General features: G+C 36.2%; 1 protein-coding gene across 1 annotated transcript in view; it reads right to left on the bottom strand.

The window, feature by feature from the left end:
* Jam3 (junctional adhesion molecule 3) overlaps nt 1-18,878 on the bottom strand; it is a 72,350-nt gene extending 53,472 nt beyond the window's left edge. Inside the window, exon 1 of the mRNA XM_005337516.5 lies at nt 18,723-18,878. Coding sequence (XP_005337573.3) covers nt 18,723-18,858 — 136 coding nt within the window. The 5' untranslated portion in view covers nt 18,859-18,878. The remainder of the gene's footprint in view (nt 1-18,722) is intronic.
* Between the last annotated feature and the right edge of the window lie 218 nt (nt 18,879-19,096).

The raw sequence follows: 19,096 nt of genomic DNA, 5'->3' as shown, positions 1-19,096 counted from the left end.
TGAAAAAGCAAGTGATTAGAGTCCCAAGTAAATATCTGTCCCAACAACTAGACCCTGGATTTGAGAAGAACCTTAAAATAAATGGTCCAACGTAACTTAATGCTGTTATATACTTACTGAGTATATCATATTCAGTATGATGAGCATAAAGGCCCTTTCTTAATGTTTGTCTCAGTATACAAAGCTCTGTCATATACGCTGTGGGTTATCCACAGACCCAGCCTTCCTGGATGAAAGTGAACAGATCAGGAAAATGACCATAGAATCCTCGCTCATTCCTCTTTGTACTAAATTTAGAACACACTCTATTAGTATCTGGTCCTTCTAAGGTCCAGACAATGTTAATAATTATATTTAAGTACAGCAAAGAAAAAATGATTCACTTGCTAGATTAATTCCTTTAAAAGTAGTTAAATTTTAGAAAGAAAACATAAAATTGTCAATATTTGGTCTGTTGAACAAATGTGAGAGGCAAAAAGTTCAACAGGAAAAGGGAACAAACCAACTTTATTTCTTCACTTGCTAAAATTAGGTTTGATAACAGAATAAGCCAGACCTAAGTGAAAAAAATACCCGTTTAGAATACCTTCTAAATATTTCTTTGCATACACAAATACAAATATGAAAAACATTATCCCCCATTGGCACAAGATGACTACCTTGAATGTTTTGTTCTCATATAAAAAACAAAATCAGACAAATTAAATGGAAATAAAATGTTCTAAATAAAAACAGTACATAAGTACTAAGTTATGACTATTTCATTTACTTGCAACATAACCATATTGAATAGGGGCCAGTTTTTCACCTAGTCAGAAGAAACTCTAGATCAAACACCTTTAAACATCATGATCTAAGATTAAGACTTAAGTTTCCAAATGCTATAACCTTGACCTGCAACCAGTCAGTTTACACATTATACATGTGTAATATAACACATTATACATGTGTTATACAACTACCAAACCCAGTGTGTCTCAAATGTTGACATGCATGCAAATCACTGGGCATTTTGTATATTTAATGAAAATTCTGATTCACTGCATTTGTAGTTGAGCCTGAGATCATGCATTTTTATAAGTTGCTCATCTGTAAGCCATGAACCACATTTTCAAAGGACTAATTAGAGTTAGATCTGGCAATATTTCTACCAGGAGATGCTGCATCAAGCTGCTATGGTATCTGCTGGGAAACATTTGGCAGCATGGTGCCCCTTTTTTGTCCTCCCCCAACTCAGTGATGAAGTCAGTCTTTCCTGTTCTTAGGACCTGGGGCCACTGTTAAGATCAGCTCACTCAACCATCTATCATCTTAGGCATTTAGTTGTGAAAAGGTGCCACCTAGATGATAATGATTTTGCTTGTAAAGAGGTGGGACAGTAGCAGCCTGAAACTCCCCTCAGGTCCTGTTTCTACAGCAAGAAAAACAAACATTTGACTGCTTGCATGTTTGCAAGGTAAGTGATACACACACAATACACACACAATTTCCAGTCAGGTATTAAGAGAGTTCTGATACAGAAGTTTCAATATTATTGGTTACCTGATACTGGAACACAGACTAAAAAAAAAAAAAAAAATGGGGGTGGGTGGTGAGCCTGCAGAAGAGAGGGTTCCCAAATCTACTTACTAATTTGAAAGCAGTGGATAAGCACCATCCTCAGCAGCCACCTTCTAGCCCTGATGCCTAACAAAGTAAACCTGAATGTGGGCTATCCTGGTTAAAAACAGCTGTGACTCGAAAAAACACTTAATAAAGTGTTAGCTCCTTGAAAAAAGATTCACTGTTAATAGACATTCACTACCAAGCACATTCAGTTGTCCCTCAGTATCTTAGGGAAATTGATTCCAAGACATCTGCAGATGCTCAAGAACCTTGTATAAAATGGCATAGCATTGACATATAACCTAAGACAACTCAAGTAAACTTTAAATCATCGCTAGATTATTTATAACATCCTAACACAATGTAAATGTTATGTTAATAGTTACATCATAACATAAAAAGATCTATACATGTTTAGAATACATTTTTCCCAACTCTTTTTATTCTGCAATTGGTAAATTCCAAGGTGCAGAAGCATATCCACTCTCAAAAGCAGAGGGCCAACTGAATTTTAACAAATATTTGTATACGAAGAAAGCAATCTGTTGCCTATGTTTCTTCATTTATTCATACATTCCCTTGTTTGTTCAAGAAATACTGAACACCTACACCTACCCTGACTGTCCTGGAGGCTAAGAAATACAGCAAACAATTCCTATCCCCATACAGCCTACATACAAAATGTATTCGAGGGCTAGGTTATAGTTCAGTGGTAAAGCACTTGTCTAGCATGCTCAAAATTCTTGGTCCTATTCCTAGCACTGAATTTTAAAAAATATTCTAGCAATACATACATAAACGAAACATATTTTATTCTACATCATTAATTATCATTGAAAAAGTACTATAAAAATGTATAACAGAAGGTATGAATCAAGGAAAGTATACCTCAGGAAGGACATTTAAGATTGAACTGGATGGATAAATACGGTCCAGGTATGCAAAAAGGTGGGTAATGAACACATCCTATACAATGGGCAGCAAGTGTGATATCTCTGAGCATGGATGCAAAATAAAAACAAGCCAAGAAAGCTGAAATACAGAGAGCAAGCAGGGCAACTTGAAGAAGGGAATTTTAAAAAGCAGAATACAAATTTTAGAGTATCAATTATATTAATCTCAAATGGATAGAAAAATGACTAAATACATAAAAATGTTTAAGTTCATGCAATAATGCCCTAAGACAGTATGATTATGAGTGATTATTTTTCTTTATGTATACTTTTTAAACTTAACCAAATTTATACTATTAGTTTTCTTAATTAAAAAAACCCATGTCGGGGCTGGGGATGTGGCTCAAGCGGTAGCGCGCTCGCCTAGCATGCGTGCGGCCCGGGTTCGATCCCCAGCAGCACCACATACCAACAATGATGTTGTGTCCGCCGAGAATTAAGAAAAAATAAATAAATGTTAAAATTCTCTCTCTCTCTGTGCCCCCCTCTCTCTCACTCTCTCTTTTAAAAAAAAAAAAAAAAAAAAAAAACCATGTCTCCAAACATAACATCATGGTGGCTCCCTTCTTTAACCTCATGAAACTTTTCCATCATTATACAATTTACATGATATACTTTTGACCCCACACTGAGTCTCCTATAAATTCTATGTGACAGCTCTATTTTGTCCTTCCATACCACTACTTAGATGTAACTTAGATAGTCACTTTTAGCTTCCCTTTAGTACTAGCCAATCAACAATGTCTAGCTGTTAGTTCCATCACATTTCTAGTGGAAAATATCACAAAGAATATTGATGCCCAATTTAAAGAATGAAACCTGCAAGAATCTAAGCTAGCCAATACTTTAGCTCAAGATAATTTATGATGTACTTAATGAAAGGAGAAATAGAAATATAAGCAAACATAACCATGGCAGATAATCACCTTAATGCCTAATGTCCTTTATTCTATAGTTTTTATCAGTTTGCAAACCTCAGAATCTGTCACATCCAGATTTCATACTGTGCATGCCAATATGTTCAGAATCACATTATATAACAACCCAATTATATCTAAATCCAAAGATTTCAACAGATTAAAAAAAAGCAACTTCAAACAAAAGCATCTGAGGTTTCCAACACTGTAATAGTTTGGCATTTTCAAAGATAGATGGCTTTGTTACACATATGTCAAAGAAAAAAATTCTGCTAACCAGACTATACTGAAATCTAGAGACATCCTCAACAAAGAGCTTTGAAAGCACTCCAAAATCCAGATGTTCAGAAGATATATTCTGGCACTAAAGCAAAGTGTGTCCTAAATGGTTTTAAGCTTTCCTGACTGATAATCATTTCTTTTCTGACAGCTAATTTTACTCAATTGAGCCATCAGATATGGAATTAAATAATAAAATAAAATTTAATAAGTGCTACATATTATATGTGAAGATTTTCCATTATTAAAAATTAAACTAGGTGCAGTGGCACACGCTTATAATCCCAGTGGGGCTTGGGAAACTGAAAAGCAGGAAGATCGCGAGTTCAAAGTTAGCCTCAGCAAAAGCAAGGTGCTAAACTACTCAGTGAGACTTTGTCTCTAAATAAAATACAAAACAGGACTGGGCTCAGAGGTCCAGTGGCCCTTAGTTCAATTCCCTGATACCAAGATCGCCCCCACCCCCCCCAAAAAAAAACTTGATGTTTTAAAGTAAGAATGAAAGACAGAAGAAATTCAATACAAACCTAAGGCTGTTTGTATATAAATAAAATCACACCGATTTCATTTGGTGAAGAAGCATTAGATTCCTGAAATACATTCTTCTGTTCTTTTCAATAGCATGAAATTCACTAGTTGTCAATATCCCACACATCATATCCAATTAAACTTACTGGTGTGGCTAATCCATTCCAACTCTTTTTTTTTTTTTTTTTTTTTAGTATTTTATTAGTTGTTGGTGGCCCTTTATTTATTTTTATGTGGTGCTGAGAATTGAACCCAGTGCCTCACACATGCTAGGCAAGTGCTCTACCACTGAGCTACAACCCCAGCCCCCATTCCAACTCTTAATAAGCATTGTTCAAGGATTTTGTAAGCATTTAAGATGCTTAAAGCATGATAAGAGCTTTAGAAGTGGAAGTGGATACTACATTATTGTTAAATTCAGAGCATTCAAATTTTTTGTTTTGGTGTTAAATATATGCCACCACTTTTGGTATGGAATTAATATGAATTAATTCAAGGTAGAATCTGGGGAATTGAGGAGGGAGTGTATTAATAAAGTTGGATTCTTGTTTAGCATGTGCAAGGCCCTGCATCACCTAAATAAATAAATAAATAAATAAATAGATGGAATTGGACTTTAGGCCTCAGCTGTTTCTTATTGAATAATGTCTTATAGCAGTACTTCTCACCTGGGATACTGACAACCATAGAGCATCAGGAAAGTTTGGAATCATTTTTGGTTGTCACAACTGGAACATTCATACTGATACAAAGAGGCCAGGATGCTGCTAAACAACCTACAACACAGAGATGTTCCTTCATAAGGACTATCTAACCCAAAATGTTCACAGCACCAAGGTTGAGAAATTCTGTAGCTTTAAGAAACCTTTAAGAAACCTTTTAGCTCTAGAAATTCTGTAACCTATATGTCTATGTTAGTTAAGAGGAATAAATGCTTGTTTTATGGGTATAGAACTTAACACAAAAGAATTAAATGACTGGCTAGGATCATAATGTAAATTAGTGGCAAAAGCTGGGTCTCCTCTGACCCTCAGCCTAGTTATCCAGTAGCAATATTTGGTCTATAAGAGTTCCTTCTTGCAGAGAAGATGAACTAAAACAATCTTTACAGGAAATTTTTTTTAAGAGTCTTATCTAGCTATGTCTATAATAAGGCAGACTCCAAGATTTTGCTGTCCAACTGATACTTCTAGCTATTAAACAATAATGAATATCACTGTAAAGATTTCAACTAACACTTTGAAATGAATATTAAAGTAATCCATGAGAGAGAGCTGGGAAGCCAGGATTTAATGCCCATAATGCTTGGGTTTAATGCCCGTGCCTATGGTTAAAGTGTTTTCCTTTCCTTTCTTGCTCTCTTACTTTTCCTTTAATATATATATATATATATATATATATATATATATATATATTTTTTTTTTTTAAGAAAAAAAAATGTCCTTCATCCTAACAATACATGGCACAATAATCTCACGATGTGAAATTTCTGTCCTTTCATTTCACCAACAATATATGGGGAAAGACAAATCTGAAACTCTCAGGTAAAAACAGCCTAGGGCCTATCTGTTCACATAGCATTTTCTTGTCCTGAACTCATCCTTTCTTAGTAGTTATTTATTTAATAAGCCGTTTAGAACACAAACTCAGTGATTTATACTGGCAGTTCCCTTACTTAAAAATATGCTGGAATCTCCACTAAAACCTTTTATTATTCGATGCTTGCTAGTTCAGGCATGACATTTTCCCCTAGGCATAAGAGGTCTAATCTTTTCTACAAATAATCAGTGAACCAGTTTTCAAATCCAAGAATGTCAAAGAGAAATTTTCTTCTTTACTCACGAAACTTAAAACTAGATTTTTGTTTTCACAGAAAAACTTGGGACAATCTGTGTTTTAGATAAAATTTTTTCAACATAAGAAAACTGGATTTTTAAAACTTGCTATGTCATCAAAATAAGCCATAAAGGAAGCTTCTAAAAGAGAAGGTCCTCTAAGTTAGGACTGTAATAATTTTGGAGAACTAGAGAACTAATGAAACTTCAGAACTCAGGGGAATAAAAGCAAAGCAGAGATGATAACATTAAAATTACTTTTAGTAATTCTTTGGTATTTTATAATTTTTCCTACATATTTTATGATCTTTGATCACCTCAACATATAGCAATAATTTTGTAATACTATCTAGAGCAATAACAGAATAATTAAGACTTTCTTTTAGCATGGTAAATAAAAATTTTAATAAATATGAAATATTAAAATAATAATTTGATATTTATTAATAGTTTGCAAGGATTGTTTCTACTTCTAAATCATTATTGATAATATTATGAGAAAATCAAATATGCATTAACTAGAAATCATTCAGTTTTAAGGGCAGTTGTTAACCTTAGAAAAACTTCAATCTAAAGTTTCACATTGTAAAAATCAGCATTTCAGGTTTCCTTGCAGAGTGGTTAATCTTAAACACTCTTTCCCTCCCTGCAGAGGTTTATTACCCAGTTTTCAACCACATTCTACCTGCAATGGTTATTACAGACTATAACTTTGGCACTGCAGAGTAGCCTTCATGGTAGGCCCTACAGCTTCATGGCACAATCCTAGGTGAGTCAAATAACATGACAGAACACTCTGGGAAGCCATTCCGACACTGAGTTGCCTATAATTCTAATTACCCAAAATGAATAGCTCCCAACTCACCTCCCCTTAGCTGGGAAAAAATGCCTATGGCCATTTCAACACTATAGAACCTAAGGAGTACAAGAGAAAGGAAGACAGAGTGGAAGAAAAAAATTTTTAATTGATAGTAGCCAAAACAACTTCTGCATATTTGAGGACACACTGACAGGGTGAAATCCAGGGCCTTGGAATAGCTCCTGAAGCCTGTGTGATGGGCTTCACTTTAAATTTGCCTCTGAATAATTAAGAATCAAATTAACTATAGGATAGTAATAATAGATGTAGCTGTAGCAGTAGCAACAACAATTAGTAATAGCAAATTTCTACCATCTACTGATGAAAAACAAAACACTGAAAGCTTACTACTATACTAGGCACTCTGCTAAACCCTTCACACGAATTAATTTTAATTTCACTATATTGATGGCTGTTATTTTTGTTTCTACTTTCTTAAGAATTGGCTTTCATGAGTCATATATTAGAGCCAAGATTCAAACCTTCCAGATAAATGGGAATTCAGAAGAGGAAGAAATTGCCCATGAAGGAGGATATTGAGGAAAGAATGAGAGATGAACAGGAAGAAAAACCAATGTCCTGCATTTGTAGTGAATGAGCTACAGTCACTGAAGGGAAATATCAAAGAACAAGTGTATTCAGAAGACAGTGACAGTGACAGACAATGTTACAGAGGCAAAGACCATGTTATTAATCTTGGGATCCTCTCAGAAGAAAAATGAATCATTAAAGTCATACCTTGTAAAAGATAGGAGAACAGCAACATTTTTCTAGAATCCTCCTCCATCTCCCCAGCTCCTTTTTGGGAAGGGTAGACATAGGCAGGAAAAGAAAGTTTCCCTCTCTGTCATCCAAAAAGCCAAATTCAATAGTTTCTCCTTTGAAGATAAAGTGACACCCACTCAAAAACAGGCTTTACAACCAACGAGGTCATATAACTATTCCATTATGGATGGGAGAAAGAAATCATAAGGCTTAAAACTAGAGTCTCTAAACTCCACCTAATTTTCTTCCTGTGAGGTTTCATTAAAGGAGCTTTTTAAAAATGTGAGCTAAAAGGTGCTGCACACATATTAGAGAAGCAACCAAGGTTTTAACAGATTTTATTTACTTTACACTTAGGAAATGTACTTGACAAGAAAAGCATAGAAGGTAAAACCTATGAGTTCAAGAAAGAACAAAACGGGGGCTGGAGATGTGGCTCAAGCGGTAGCGCACTCGCCTGGCATGCGTGCGGCCCAGGTTCGATCCTCAGCACCACATACAAACAAAGCTGTTGTGTCTGCCGAAAACTAAAAAATAAATATTAAAATTAAAAAAAAAAGAAAGAAAGAACAAAACACAAAACATACTCCTCAAAAAAGTTTCCTGACTCTGAACTCACTCTGAGAGTTTTGTTGTAATTTGCAAACAGCATGTGGGATATTAGCCACAGAGTAACAGTAGGAGGAAATATTTGCTTTGGCTTCATTGAGGTCCAGATCCCTTATCCAATGTTATGAAATGTCTGCTCAGTCCTAGCGCCTAAGTTAGAGAGAAAGAAGGAGGGTTAAAAAAAAAAAAAAAAAAAAAAGCGTGAGATCTGTTATAAATGGACTCCACAGTCAGATAGAAGAGGAATTCCAGCAATTATTTCACATCAGCATTTTGCTGTTTCTCATATGACTTAACTCTATTCCCTTCCTGGAGCTATACCAACATGATGAAACACCATAAGAGTCACAGAATTAAAACATTTCTACAATTACATGCATAACTTGTTTTTCAATATAAGTCAAAGTCTCAACTCTGACCTATCTTTGCAGAGTAACTTAAGATAGAAATGTATAGAGAGTATGCACAGATATTTGAAACTGACAGTCAGTAATCATAAAATAGTCTAGCAAAAAAAGTCAGGCTCCAATAGAATTAACTGAAAGAAGAAATAACAAAATAACAAAGTGATACATTTGTTTACCACTTCTGAATCCTACATGTGGTGGTTAGATCCATTTCAGAAGATGCCTTAAGACTGTATCCCCAAGAACTCCTAGAGCAGCTTCTCAGAGATACACAAATGTTCTTCTTTTAGGGAGTTATAAAATCCCAAAACGTATATGAAAACTTTTCACCTATATGCATAAAAGTGCTTTTGAAGGACAGGAATCATAGATTTCACCTTTTCCTATTAACTATTCAAAACATAAAAGCTGATGTTCCTTATGGCTGGTAAATAAAATAAAATTTAAAAAGCACTTAAATAGTTGTTCCTGAGCAACTCTTCTAGACTCACAGCTAAGGTTCCAAGCTCATTCTCTTATCAGTAGAATTAAAAGCAAGGCCAAATATGGTCAGATTGAAAACTTCAGATCTGATGCTAAGAAATCAGATCTAATTAAGAATGCCAACAAAACCAACTAGCTATCCCTTTCTTCTTCATGGCAAACAAACACAGGAACTCTTGAAACACTGGATCTAGTAAGTAAGGTTGCACAGATAATAATAAAAAAAAAAACAACAAATTTTAAAACCTTAAAGCTCTGAAGGATAACTCTGCCCACCTCTCAAGAGTACAGAGGGGATTCAAACTAGATTTACCTGGCTTTTCTAAAGCACCTCTAAATTTTCAGAAGAGAAAGAGTTTCTGTTAAAAAGTTTTTCAAAACCCTCAAATACAATTATAATGACCAAATATGGACTAATTCAATTAACTGGTTACAAATTCTCTGATATACCTATAAAATCACTTCTTTGGAAGCTAAAGTGGGCTATCTAACAACAGGAAAGAAATGTGGATATTTTGGTGGTAGTGTGAGAGAGGCAGGGTTTAAATTACTTTCAAATGGTTTGATTAAAACCAATTATTTCCCCAAGGTCCAAAATATGAATCACATGCAAAACTGGGAAATGCCTAACACCCACAGTGCTATGCTCCTTCCTTCACCTAGGAAAGTATCTAAAGGCTATGAACAATGGAACCTTCCACAGATACAGTTTTTTTCCTCACAAGACTATACCTTTCAGTGAGCCAGAATTTCATCATGTAAAAAGCAGAACTTCAGATTCCAGCTGGAAAACTCAGGGTTACCTTTGTACTCTGCCTCTAAATGTCTTCACTAAAGCTTCTACAACAGAGTAACTCTGTTTCAGGTGAATATCTAGTGTGGATAGATGTAATTCTCCAAATTTTAAACTATGACTTCTTTTTTCTTCTGGTACTAGGGATTGAATCCAGGAGTGCTTTACCACTGAGCTATACCTGCAACCCTTTTTATTTATTTATTTTTTTAATTTTGAGACAAAGTCTAAGTTGCCCAGGTTTACCTTAAACTTGAGATCCTCCTGCCTCAGTCTCACAAGTCACTAGAATTATAGGTATGCCATATCATATCCAGCATAAACCATGGCTTTCATGCATCTCTGGGCTCACAGGAAATGGGGGACTCCTAAAAGGGCAAACCAAATATCTGTGAGCTGAACCAGAAAGTAATAAGATGAAAGGAGAAATTTTGAGGGAAAATTTTGCTCATTTTAACACATCAGTGTGGAAACTGTACCTGTAGACCAGCAGGAAAGTAGAGAAGCAGAGGCTGATATTTTCAAACTATGACAGTGACAGAGAAGGGGCAACAATCATCCCAGAGAGTGGCAACCTTGGCACTCAACTGAACATATGGTCTTAAAAACAAAACAAAACAAAAATGCATGCTTTCTTGGGTTAAGACTAGTTTTCAAAGATGAACATTAACCAAATATCATCTTATAAGCAAAGAGTCATAAGAAACAACAAATAGGTTTAGATGCCTAAGACTTCAGATATTTGAAATATGAAATATCAGATATGAAATACAAAAGAGCTAAGCATAAAATGTTTCAATTTTTAAGGAATAAAAAATTAAACAAGCAAAAAGAGGACAAAAAGAACCAAGTAAAATTTCAGGAATGAACAGCAATCAGTGAGAAAAGCTCTATGCATGACTAAACAATAGATAGAGTTGGAAGCAGAAGTAGTTAATCACAAACAAATATGAAAACAGAACATAAAACAGTAGAGAGTCAAGAACATACAATTATGACAGAAAGATTAACAGTCTTAAAGCCAGATATGTTTAAGATATGACTGATATGTTTAATCAGAGTCCCAGAAGAGAAGAATCAAGAAAATAGAAGCCAAGCAATATGTGAATAGAAAATACCTGTGAAATAACAGGAAAGAAATTCACGGATACAGAGTACAATATATTATTATAAGTAGAATAACTTAAAAGAAATTCCCCCAAGACACGTTGCAGTAACATTTCAGAAAGTCAAAGTATCTTTAAAGTAGCTAGAGAAAAAACAGCAAGATCAGATAAGAGTGAAGATAAGACTGACTGCAGACTTCACAACAGTTATAATGGAAACCAGAAGGCATATATAGTCCAAGTTTTATGACAGAATAACTGTCAATCTAAAATTATAATCTAGCAAACACATACTTCAAGAATAAGATTAAAATAGGCATATTTTCAGATACAGTAGTCTTCCTTATCTGCAGTTTTGTTTTCCACAGTTTTCATTACCTAAGCTCAACTGCAGTCTGAAATATTAATATTTCAGACATAGGGGCTAGGAGGTAGCTCAGTGGTAGAATACTTGCCAAAGCATATGCTAGGCTGAGTTTGAGCGAAAGAAAGAAAGGGGGAGTGAAGGGAGCAGGCAGGTAGGCAGAAAGGCAGGCAGGTAAAAAAGTAACAAAAAACAAAATAAGGAAATGAAATACTAAATGGAAAACTGCAGAAATAAAGCATTCATGAGTTTGAAATTGCATGTCATTCTGAATAGCATGATATCTCATGCCTTTTAGCCAAGTCCTGTCTAGGACATGAATCATCCCTTTGTCCAGCATAACTATATACAAGTTAATGCCCATTAGTCACTTAGTAGACATCATGGTTACCAGATCATGGCTCAATATCACATTGTTTATGTTCAAGCAATCCTATTTTATTTAATAGCAGCCCCACAATGCAAGAGTAGTGATGATGGCAATTCAGAAATACTACAAAGAAGCCAGAAAGCTTTATCCTTAAGGGAAAAGGTAGAAATTTTAGACTTAATAAGGAAAAAAAAATCATTTGATATTGCTAAGATTTATGGTAAGAATGAATCTTCTGGGCTGGGGTTGTGGCTCAAGTGGTAGAGTGCTTGCCTAGCACGCGTATGGGTTTAATCCTCAGCACCACATAAAAATAAAATGAAGATATTGTGTCCACCTAAAACTAAAAAATAAATATTAAAAAAAGAATGAATCTTCTACAGACAATATTGTGAAGGAAAAGAAAATGTATGTGAGTTTTCTTGTTGTACCTCAAACTGCAAGTTTCAGACAAGTCCATAAGTGCTTAGTTAAAATGAAAAAAAAAATTAAATTTGTCTATGTATATACAGGAAAAAACACAGTTATTATTGTTTAGATATGAGGTAGCCCCAAAATCTTATGTGTAAAACAATGTAAGAAAGTGTAGAAATTCAATGACTGGTTTATGAGAGTCTCAACATCATATCATAATCAGTGCATTCATTTCCTCATAGGGATTAACTAGGTAATAATTTAAGTAGGTAGGGTATGCTGGAGGAGGCAGGACCCTCCCCTTTCCTCTGCCTCGATGTTCTGCCTCACCTCAGGCCCAGTGCAATGGAGCCAGCTGCCTGTGGACTAAAACAGAGCGCTAAATAAACATTTCCTCCACTAAAATTCTTCCTGTCTTTTGATAGCAACAGTGAAACAGCTAACAAACAATTGTATATACAGGGTTTAGTAATATCTGCAGTTTCAGGCATCCACTTAGGGTCTTGGAACATATTCCCCACAGGCAATATATTTTAAAAAAACTAGTTCAACATCAAGATGTTTACACTAAATTATGTTAGGTGGAACTACTCTGACAGCTTCCTCACTGCCCTTTCTTTTCTAATATTCTTGATTACATTTTGATTATTTAACTTTCCTGCTTTAAACTGACAAATGAATTTATATACTGTACACAACACAGCCCAAATTTCTTAGGCTATTATTTAAAGTGCTTTGTAATATAGTTTCTTGCTAATGTGCTCTGTGGTAGACAACAATTAATTGGCCTGCCCAACCCTCAGATTCCATATCTGCAAAATGAGACCTAAAATACTGCTAAGACCAAAAAGACAGTTTGAGTGCTATGGGCTAAATGCCTGTGTCCCTCTGAAATTCCTGTTGAAACCCTAACCCCTAGTGTAATATTATAAGAAGGTGAAGCTTTTCAAAGGTAATTAGGTTTAGATGAGGTGATGAGGGTAGAGACACCATTATGGAATTAGTGATGACCCTTATAAGAAAAGGTATCAGAGCATCTTTCACTCCACAGCAGTCCATGACTTCCTGCAAGCCAGGAAGGGGAACCTCACAGGAACTGCATATGCTAGCACCTTGTTCATGGACATCCCAGTTTATGATATTCTGTTATAGTAGTCTGGACTTACTAAGATACCAGATAAAGCAATCATCCAATGCCTGGCACATGATTAATAAATGACAGCTGCTATTATTTATCATGATAATATCTCACTATTCCCAAATAACAATATGTGTATTCCCAAGTATAGACTTGGGAATACTATTAGTTTATATTATTTATATTAGCTCATATATTTCCTCTACTTTTCTGGTTCTCAACACTTTCATTTCCACAAATATGTGCTTATGTAAATAAAAATTATCCCATATAAGTCCAAATGATTCTTAAAAATTCTTCTCTGCCACAGCAACCCAGAGTTAAGTGTTCTCATTTTTAAATACATAAAATATTTATCCAAAGGCTGCTTGCTTAGTTAACTATCTAAACTGTCCATTACTTCCAGTTGAAGGCAGCATTATTTTAAACCTCTCTGTTTTGTGCACTGAAGCCTTTACTGCCTCAAAAATGGAGACTACCAAATAAATATGAGCTGGCTAATTAAAAGTTTCAGAATTCTTGCTGAGAATGGTGGCCCACACCTGTAATTCCGGCTACTCGCAGGCGGAGGCAAGAGGATCACTAGTTTAAGGTCAGCTGTGGCAACTTAGTGAGATTCCTGTCTTAAAATGAAAAATAAAAAGATCTAGGGATGTGGTTCAATGTTAAGTACCCCTAGGTTCAGTTCTCACTACTAAAAAAATAAATCAATAAAATTTTTTTAAAATGTAAATTTCATAACTCTGATAGAGATGCTTTAGAGGAAAACATGGGCCAAAAAAAAGGTAAAGGAAAGCAGCTGTCAGGATTTTCATTCTGTAAACCTTCAGACAGCTGCACTTCATTCTAAAGACATTAAATATTTTCGTGGGAGAAAGATAGCCAACAAAAAAGTCCATGTTGGGCAGGAAGAGCGATGGGGCCCATTAGGTGATGATTCATTTCAAGAAACACCTTTCTGAGTCACTTTCAGTGGAAATTAATTTGACCTTGTATTCTTATTCCCTGAGAGGAAGAGAACAGAGATCCTCCTCCAGGAATTGCCTGTGTGACAAACAGTTAAGTGTTCAATAAATACTGAACTCTGAAGAAGTAGAACAAAGCAATTACTCAGATTATTTTGTTTGTTCAAACAGAAGAGGGGAGATAGGGACTCTCAGCAGCTCTTTTAGTTTTCCAATTAACCATTTGTTGGTGATGTCACAGCTGGCTCTGTAATCCAAAAGCCAACACCAAACAAGCTCTTCAATGAGTCACAAATAATACATGATCAAACAACTGAACTTCAAATCAGCCCTTCCTTCATCTAATGTGGCTGACATTAAGAAGCTAGAAAAAGGTACAATCTATAAGCTATCACATTAAACTAAACAAATTAAGTGTTTCCATTACTAGTGCCAAGTTTAAAATTCCACTATTTTATCTACTAGAATTCAAAACACAATGTAATCTTCTCAATATAAAATAAACACTCTCACATTAAAGAAAACTGGAAAAGCAGACAAAAGGATAAAAGAATCATACAGGAAAACAAAACAGTAGAAAATGACCTACCACTTAGAAAGAGAACTTACCTACATTTTAGTACACTTTCTTCCAGGTGTTTTCCCTAGTACTTTATGTAATTACAAACATATACTAGTAGTACCTACAGCTTGTATCAACTTCTAAGCATTTCTCCATGTTTTTCTTCTTAACCTTGTAACTGCACAGGGAAGATGGCAGAAAACAGATTATGAAATTAAATAAGTCCAAGATATAATTATTCGTAATTCCATAACTACTATAGTAAAATCTGAAACTTTCCCAAAGTTCCTAAGGCCACTGGAATGAAAATAATATACATTTAAAAATGCCTAGAAAATGTTTAAAAACTATTAACACTTTCAAGTGACACATTTACTAGGGTCTCCTCTGGAAAGATAAAAAAGAAATTCAGCCTCTGTTCCCAAGAAAGTTTTAATATCCTTTAGAAGATACAATGCACTCACACCAAACAAAACAACTAAAGCTCAGTGTAACTCAATATGCAGTCATTCTGGTTCTTTAGGGCCTGGGGGCTTTATTCATTTTGCACCCTTAGCATGGAAAACAGGGCCTACTATATCACAGCTACTAAAAAAAAAAAAAATGTCTTCTGTACTGAAAAACAGACTAAGATATATGCTTAGTTAGAGCTAGGAAGCTGAGGTTGTCAAACATAGCAGACATCAAGAATATAGTACAATCTGATCTTAGCAATAATTTGTGGGAACCACAATAGTGTTGAGATACTTTGTAAATGAAAGAAGACATAGTAAAAAAAGTTTATATGGTCCTAATTGTATTAAAAGTTTAATTTTTCTACACAAGTAGCACTGCAATCACTATACATACTAACTATGCATGGGAAATGCAATATATAACACATAATAGATACTATTTAAAAACAAAGAAAACATAACCAGTTACCAACACACAAACACACACACACAAAAAAAAAAAAAAAACCATAAACACAGCATTCCTGGAACATCAGAAACAAGGACTAACTTTCAGAAAGTTAGTGTGCCATGGCAAATGCAAAGAGGCAGTAAATTAAGGCTCTTCTACACTACAGTACGGTAGTGGATACAGTCCTTGCTAAACTGAGTGTAAAAGAATATGCTTGCTCAAACTTTCTTTTCATGATCTCTTTATACTCCAGAAAAGATATATGCATATACACTAGAATTTAGAGAGTACAAAAACTTAAAATTTGCATTCAACTCTAACAGCATCACTTTCATACAGTATCACCTGATTCTAAAAACATCTTAATAGAGAACTTCACAACTAGGATATCCTTCAGCAGACACTATACATCCTAACTTCACTCACACATATTTTATCCCACTAGTGCTTCAAAAAAATTCAAAGAATTTATGAAGAAGGAATTTACTAATATCATATCCCTAACAGCTGCTAGTTGAATGCACTAAATCCATAGCTCCTTCTGTTACATTCTGCCACCTCAGAAAGTAAGCTTGATAAAAGTCTACTTTTTTTTCAAAAGAACTGATTTAAATCTATGCTATGGTGCTGACTTAGGAGCAAGTTTCACACAGTTTAGGGTTGGGTGGCTGATAAATCTTTCTAGATACAAAAGTGTAATTATTTGTAATTAAGTATTTCTAGCAGCTACCCATTCACTCTCTCTAGTCTGCAGTACTCAAGAACAAATGTCCATCAACAAGTCATTTGGGAATGAGCAGCTGATTTAAAACTGCTCATTCCCAGGACAGGTGTTCTTTTGTTTTTCTTGAAACACACAAGTCTAACAATGATTTGTTGAATTGCAACTGTCATCAATTGAACACAGGAATATTTTATTTACAAATGACGGTCTTGAACACTTGATTAGTTGGTTAAACTGATCCGAATAAAAATTCCACTAATTCATATTAAATTAACAAAAGCCAATAAAATTTAACTATTAATGTTTGCTATAAAATCAGGGACATTTTTAAAAAGAAAACACTGAATAGTAATAGCAGTTAAAAAAATCCTAAAAAAATTTAAAAGACAATATTGTCAAGATCTTGTGAAAGTTTAATAGAGTACACTTAGGTTAGTATAAACCTAAGAATGGAAAAACCAATCAGAAAAAAAAAAAGTTACATCCCTTCAAAGTGGCTTCAAAGTGGATTAATACATCCTACCACTTTGATTCAATGTCATTAGTCCTGGTCTTGAAAATCTGATTCTTCCTGCTATGATCTTCAGGTAAATTCCAACACTCTATAGCAAGAAAATCACAAAATTAGCTCCTCAGAGAGGGCAAAATCAAAGATTAGAGTTATATGAAGTACTTAGCATCTTATTATTATTAATAATAAACCATAAAATTGAAACTCATTCCTGCAGGAAACTACCAAATGTTTCTGCAATAAAAACTGCAAACTCATGTGAACAAATCTTTTCAACAAAAGAGAGTTGTTACAGTCTGTGAATAGGACAGTGTCAGTGTAACCAACACAGTGGGAGCTGGACATTCCTGACACCCTTGTCCCCTGGCTAGCCTTTGGTCACTTTTATCTCCAATTGCATTTGGTTCTGGAAGTAACTTTGCTGAGACTGATCCTTCTTATTTTTGTGCCAGACCCTTAGTTTTTACTACCACCAACCTGAGCATCCTACTAGAATAAGCATCAAACACAAGAATCTTTGTTTTCCTAAATCTGTTCACACACACTCCACCCCCATTCCCAAGAGCCCCTTCGTGGTTTAATTGGTATTTTCTGGAAGACATCAAGGGATGACAGTTTTGGTTACTTTGGAAAGCTTACTAGTCAAGAAGAGTTGGTGAAGCGCTTTTGAGCAAATGTGAGTTTTACACCACTTACTCTGAAGGCAGCCTTAGAAATAGACTCCATTAAAATCTGAAAATAGTTTAATAAAATCCACCTCACACAGGTGTTCTAAAGGTCTAAACGAAATAATGACTTTGAAATGCCGTGAGAGTGTGTGGGTGTATTAATACATACTAAACGGAAGCTATTAGAGCACTTCTGTTCAACTAATCAGGGAAATACGGATCTCATGAGAATTCCAAAAAGTAGCAAAGACTATGAACAAATTTCTCAGGTTTATCAGCGTGCCCTGGTCAAAATGGCCCAGATGCTATTTGGGGTAAGGGTCTCCCCCACCAGGCTTAATACAAAGAGGTGCTGGACTGATAACCGTGCAGTTTTATCTCTGGAAAAGGAAAGCTGGGTTTGTCCAATTCGATTCCTTTGTTGACTGGCGAAAAAGCAGATCAGCAGAGCTCCAGCTGGAACCAAGAAACCGGACAGGCCTCGGAGTACTGCCTCACTGGTACTTTGCAACGCCACTCACTGTCCACTTAGGGACACCGCACTACTCCGCAGCTTCCCGGTGACTTTTCGAGTCCACACCACAGTTGCTGTTGTCCACGCAGAAGGCGGTGCCCACTCTGCGGGACTAAAGCCCACCGTCCCGGAGAGCTCTCCACCAGAGCTGAGGCCCTTCGACAGGGATCAGACCCTCGCCGGGATGCGCCCACGGTTCGGAGTTACTCCGCCCGCCCGAAATAAGCCCACTGCCGGGGCCCGGCTGCCCGGGCTCCCCACAGACCCCGGCTCGAAACCCCACCCCCTACCAGGGATCCGCGCTGCTACTTCGGCCCGGGACTCCCAGAGTCCCCAGAGCTGGGACCGCTATTCCTTCAGTACCAGAACCATCCGCTTCGGCCCGCTCTGCTTCCATCGCCCGGAGGGAGACCCTACCCTCCCAACGGCAGAAACACGCCAACTCACCCCTGAAAAGCAGCAGCAGAAAGAAGTCGCGCAGCCGGGCACCGAGCCGAAGTCGCGGGAGCAGCCTCAGCGCCATGTCGAGGGGAGCTGAGGGGCCCGGCGGGCGCGCGGCGCAGCTCGCGGACCCCGCGCGCATGCGTCCAGTCGGTCTGGAGCCTGCAACCCGCCCCCAGTTACCATAGCGACCACCGGCCACGACGAGGCAGCACCATGGTGACTGAGGAAGCTGAAGTCTGGTTGCTATGGAGGCAGCGATGCTCTAAACCTGGCCCTTGATATCTCTTGAAATGAACTTGGTGGGAGGAGGGTAAAGAAACGCTCTAAATGGGGCTGTGTACATAACTATAACTAGAATAAGTCTGTCACTACAGGTC

The sequence above is a fragment of the Ictidomys tridecemlineatus genome, chromosome 4 (genome assembly GCF_052094955.1).
Source record: "Ictidomys tridecemlineatus isolate mIctTri1 chromosome 4, mIctTri1.hap1, whole genome shotgun sequence".
NCBI classification, from domain to species: Eukaryota; Metazoa; Chordata; class Mammalia; order Rodentia; family Sciuridae; genus Ictidomys; species Ictidomys tridecemlineatus.
Note: the sequence above shows the minus strand (reverse complement) of the source record. Positions and strands in the feature narration are given on the sequence as shown.